Source organism: Nymphalis io, chromosome 6 (assembly GCF_905147045.1).
Source record: "Nymphalis io chromosome 6, ilAglIoxx1.1, whole genome shotgun sequence".
Lineage (NCBI taxonomy): Eukaryota > Metazoa > Arthropoda > Insecta > Lepidoptera > Nymphalidae > Nymphalis > Nymphalis io.
This window is the reverse complement of record NC_065893.1, coordinates 5,974,072-5,980,071: the sequence shown is the minus strand read 5'-3', so window position 1 is coordinate 5,980,071 and position 6,000 is coordinate 5,974,072. Positions and strand designations below refer to the sequence as shown.

At 30.4% G+C, this 6,000-nt stretch overlaps 1 protein-coding gene across 2 annotated transcripts in view; it reads left to right on the top strand.

The window, feature by feature from the left end:
* The first annotated feature begins 470 nt into the window (after positions 1 to 470).
* Positions 471 to 6,000, top strand: part of LOC126769039 (uncharacterized) — a 166,283-nt gene continuing 160,753 nt past the window's right edge. The window contains exon 1 of one of the 2 annotated variants that reach the window (XM_050487580.1): positions 471 to 930. In XM_050487580.1, coding sequence (XP_050343537.1) covers positions 834 to 930 — 97 coding nt within the window. In that variant the 5' untranslated portion in view covers positions 471 to 833. The remainder of the gene's footprint in view (positions 931 to 6,000) is intronic. The other variant, XM_050487581.1, reaches the window with a different exon arrangement.

Sequence of the window (6,000 nt, the reverse complement as noted above, 5' to 3'; positions counted from 1 at the left end):
CCTTGACCTTGGGACTGCATTGCGGATATTTGTTATTTTTCCATTTTTCCGTAAACTACTTCACTATTTAGCATCGAATGGAGTTCACTTAAAGTAATAATTTTAGATAATCTCTTTTGATGTTGAATGATTTGTTAAGAGGATATTGTTTTTGTTATCTATAATTTGTTATCATTGAGAGATAAACATACAAGTGTTTGATTGAGCGATCTGACTTCATTGTAATAAGATTGTAGGTCATGCTGATTAGACCGTGTTCGTAAAACGAAACCCACTACCATGTTAAGATGATAATAATGAATGTCGGACGATGAACGTTGTTTTATCCTGTGCTTGGGGTTTAGGTGGCGTGATATAGAAACCAGGCTTCCATAAAGTGTGGACGGCAGCCGAGGTCGGGAGACAGGGAGTGGTGGTAGCCGATCGCATGCCGCATTCAGTGTACAGTCGCGCGCCACAAGTGTTGCGCGCACGCATCGCTCTCTGCAGCCGACGGAACTCGCGCACTTATATCGTCTTATCGATACTTTCTGTACTCCAAACGTTATACAGAGTTCTTATGTGATGTGATATCTCATTATTTAATGTAAATAATCTTGCAAACAAAAAACGATGCATCTATAGCGTTGTGGGCGACAATCGTCGCAGTGACAGATTGATCGGCACTGTCTTTAACAGACTTGATCCATGTGCGTCAGTCGGGTATTGGTGTCCAAGGAGATAACGTGATGTGACAACGATACGTATTAAAGTGGCAGTGGAATAGTTTTGTGAAAGTGTGCAGCGAGCGTGAGTGAACAGACGGCTGCCGGCGCGGCCGGCGCCTTGTCACAATGTTGAATTGCACCGATTTGGAATGCATCCTGCACCACCACCATTATTATGCCCATCTACACCATATACATCACTTGCAAAATGCGCAGGAATCAGGTAAGATAAAGCGTGAACGCAATCATTAAATACATAAATTATACAGGTTTCTACAACCATCCTTGATAAACAATGGTGGCATAAAACAATGACTGTTTGTTTAAAATCGAACAGTGAGTGCTATTGATAACAAAATGAAGCACGTATTTTTTACATTCTACTTTAAATATTTATATCACTTCGACAAGTATTAATGTCCAATTGTGTGTCCTATTACCAATAATTGTTTAGGAAAGCAGCGGGTTTGAGAAAATACTAATTATTTACATACACAACTTAGGCTAATGATAATATAATTTTTATAATAAAGTAATAAGCAAGTCTTGTTTTAAAAATAGAAAAATAGTATTGTTGACGACCAGATAGAAGTGGTTATCTCTAAAGATACCTGTAGACACCAATCGGTTTCTCTATCAAGATCGATGTTGTTCCAAAGAACCGGCCCGGTAATGCGAAACGCATGTTATATTTGCTTAAACATTTTTTTAGTTTATTTTCTCTTTTTAATGCCTGTCGATTAACTTTCAAATATTTTTAAAACATATCTTTTCTGAGCTTAGCCGTGAAATATTAAAATAGCAGTCATTAATTATCAAATACAGTGTCACCAGTTAACGAATCGTAATTTTATTTAATAATGATTCTTTGATATTATAGTTATTCGAAAGCAACTGTTGAATTTGTTTCTCGTAACTGAAACACAGATTTTGCAACATTAAATTTAATTGTCAGTACGTACTTTATCGCAAGCAATTTTATATTATTTTATTGCCAAGCATCAAACTTGCGTGAGTTTCCACATACGCGCCGTTTTTTGGCCAATTGAGCAAATAAGACATTTGGACATGGTATATTATCTTTTGTATTGAAGTTTATAATGATTATATATTTAATTTTACACTTCACTGTATATAATTAGACTTAACGAGCTAATATCATTAAGTCTCTCTTAACGATACAAAGATATATATTTACATTGTACATTTTATTTAACAAAGATTATTTTTTTTAATATTCATCTTCATTTTACGCTCTGTTATTTTATAATAACATTCATTTATTAATTAAATAACTTAACTAATAATATAAAATGATGTAGTAAAATCAAAAAAGTATGTACATATATGAAAACAAATTAAAAGCGTTTATAATTGAAAATATACATTAGATAAGTGTTTATAGGTGAGTTTTTCATACGTATGGCTATAAAAAAACTATATAAGTAAGTAAGTAATGTGTAACTACATAAGTAAGTAAGTGAACTAAGTAAGTTCTTATAGAAATAGATGTCTTTACCCCCATTTATGTTAGCTGTACAATTATATTGGCTTACAGATAAAAAAATGATTTATATAGATTAATTCTGACCATTTAAAGGTTACAGACCAAATTTGTTAATTACTATTAATATTTTTCATACGTGAACTTGGAATTTAAAATACACTCGTATTATATACATATTACATAAAGACCGTGATAGAATTGCAATTACTTTATTCAGTGTGTCTATAATGATGAAGCTACTCATGTAGTTTGTAACGGGATCTTGTCGAAACTTAACTATAACGGATACAAAAAAATTAAAATACTAAAATCGATATGCTTGACTGAGATGGAATTATTCATACATAATTATGTGTAGTATAAAACATAATTAATGTTTGTTTATTTAAAACTTATAGTGGCCATTAGTGACGTCAGCTTGCTATTTTCTCATTAAAATCAATAAACTTTAATGAAGTAATGTGCAACTAATGCGTGGCTTACCCTATTTACACAGACAGAACTAATCAGCTGTCAACGGAGATGTAACAGGATTTAGCTAATTTACTACTAGGAGAAAATGTTGATAGCTTATGTAACTGGATTTGTCCTTTTCCAACTTTAAGACTTGCTATTGTATTAGACAGAGACGGAGCTCTATTCTTACCGAACGAGACAATGTTAATTTTATTCTGTCCTTTTCCAACTTGAAAAGTCATTATGTTTTTTTTAAGTAAAATACAAAAGGAGGCTAAGGTAATTTGTTGCTGCCGGTATCCCATATAAATAGTAAATATATAATATAATACGCTTCTGCTCCGCATTTTAGTACTACTTCGAACAAACGAAAAACGTTTGAATAAAACAAGGTTTCAATTTTTATCATATTATGTATATATTTATAATAAGTAAATATTTTTCAAAATCGACAAATATTTTCGAATGATGAAATTTATGTGAGCAATATATAATCAAACAATAAAAGAGGTTATTATGGAAACTCGAATTTTGCACAACTTTATTTAGTCAGCGCAAAATTCTTTTATTATTAAAACGCTGTTTAAAATAAGCTTCACTTGTAATCATTTAACAAACTCAGTACCTACTTGTGTATATGTAGGTAGTCGATTTAGAATTACTTTTTATTGCTGTTGAATTTGAAATTGAGTAGTATAAATATACTACAAATGAAGTTCCAAATTAATGTTTTATGATTCATATAAATATATTTCATAAAACGTAAATTTGTTACATTTAAGCAAACATAGTTGAAGAAGTTGGATATTGGAAGTTTTCAATGGCTAGTAATAAACCTAATACGTTTGAGGGGTTCGCTTGGTTTGATTTTATAAGCCTCGTAATTTATAGAAGCGCTTACTTTTCTAACTTTAAAAATATTTTGAAATTTTAAAATTATTAAATAAACAGTTTTAAAACAACGAGTGATGTTTTAAAAGTGTTAACTTACTACTGATATTAATTGGATTATTTTATTAGTGACTCACACATACGTTACCATAACATATATGTATGACTGGATAAGTAATATCTTGTTTAATGTAAACTAGATTTGGTTGAATAACAATACTATTATTATAGTTATTTATTTTAAATAAAATTTTTCGATTCCCCGGCACACTTCTGTCTTCTGCCCTGCCTGCCTGCCTGCCTTTTTATATTAAGTTTTTATTATGCATTGTTATTGGACGACATTTGCTTTTATTTGGTAGGTCTAATGGTTTTTAGGAAAGAGGCACATTTGAATACCGCCGTCACCATTCGCCCCCACTATTTCAGTCAGTTTTATTTAAAGTTCCAAAAAGAGTGTTGGCCAACTAAATACACAGATTAAATATTTTTATACATGTAAATAACTAAAGCATGCAATTAGTACTTATTATAGCAATATTGGTATAGATAGTTACTTCAATGCATAGTTCATGGTTACTTGATAAAATCTTGCAAGAGTTATTCTTTTATCTATGTTGCATTAAGATTTTAACGTAAATACATTATTATAGAAACGATTACTGTCACTAAAATGTAACCGATCTTTAACGATATCGAGTCCGGTTAAATCAGATGTTAGTAAATTTCCAATATTACTCAGTTTTGATAAGAACAGAAGTACGTTAAGCAATAGATGGATAGATATATATGCATATTTAATTTTGCATGTTAAGTAACATTCGATTCATTTTCCTTAATAAAAACATATGGTTAATACGATATTATAATAAAATGGTTTAATAAAATGTACTTTTTAATTGCCTGGGTATTTAAATAGATTTTATTATTTATATACAAAAAAAAAGTTATATAAATGAGTAAGAACATTCGAATAATTTATGTTTTTTAATAATGCAGACTTGGTTAATACTAATAATTTTTATTTTTTTTTCTAAAGTTGGAAAAAACTTGCAGGAGTACTGTATATTTAGATTTATATTATTGCTGATAATTAACTCGACTTAACCTGTTTTAACGATACACCTGGTAAAGTCAATTATTTTCTTATTATTTATATAGTAAAAGCCTAATTTATACTAAGTTTTGAAAGAAATAAGATTTGATTTTTTATATATTTGCTTTTAATGATTAAACTGAACAACTATTAAGCCGATTATAAAAATTCTTTCACCTTCAGAAAACTTAATTATCAGCTAGTAAGTACATAAGCATTTTATTAAAAAAAATAAAGATGCCTACGTAAATTGCAATGTAACTCAATGTATCTACTAAGATAGATAATTGTTCAACCCGGACGAAGTCGGGGCGGGCCGCTAGTGGCCGTTAATATAAACGACAATTATGAAGAAACGCATACTTAAATAATTTGTATTGTTTCCAACCTGCCATTGAAATTTGTACGATATTGTTATTCAATTAAGAATTATTATATACTTGTTTGACAATAGCAAATTAAGTGTGAAAAATTGTTGAGAGCTGTTATTGTCAGCAATCGTAAAGTAGAATATACTGTAAAATATTTTGATTGAATACAAATAATATAATTAATAGTTTATTTTAAGTATTCTTCACTTGGTTATGTTTTTTTATAACTTTTAACGCTGTTTGGAACGATTTTGATCGTCAGGATTAAGTTTATTTATTATTACACATAAAATAAGTATATTGTAAAAAGAAAATCACTTCGTTCTAGCGTTCTAGCCCGGATTTGATATTACGATATTTATTTTAAATTTTTATTTTTAATAATAACTACTCGTCCCAATTTGATTTGTTCTAAAGACTGCCAACGCAGTGGGTAAGAAACCCACATAACCCAGTTCCTCCCCGGTCCAGGTAACTTTGTGAAGGTTTCCACAGCGGCAAAAAAGTTCATATTTTTTCGTGCTATGCGTCATGTGCCCAAAATATTGTAAAATCCTCTTTCTAATAGATGGAAGTATCTGTGTACCTTTCTTTACTCTCATCTCTCATTATCTGTAAAACAGGGCTTTGGCAGAAGCTTCTGTTAGCATAGAAGAATTGAATACAATTACCTAATAAGCAATAAAATTAATAATTACTTTGACACGATTTACTTAATGCTCGTCGAATCATTCTGCGGTTTATACGCCTTTTGTTGCGTTCTATGAATTAGTTTTGTGACACACCTCAGCTTTAACCTGTTAGGCGAGTGGATCGATTCGATTTGACTTTTTTCAACAATAATTTCATCGATACGGCTTACTTAATAGAGCAAATGTTTCGCATACGCAAGTCGCTTTAAAACTTAATTATTTTACCTAACGGAATCATCGCTGTAGTCAAAACAAGTTTTAATCGTGTTTTATTTACGAT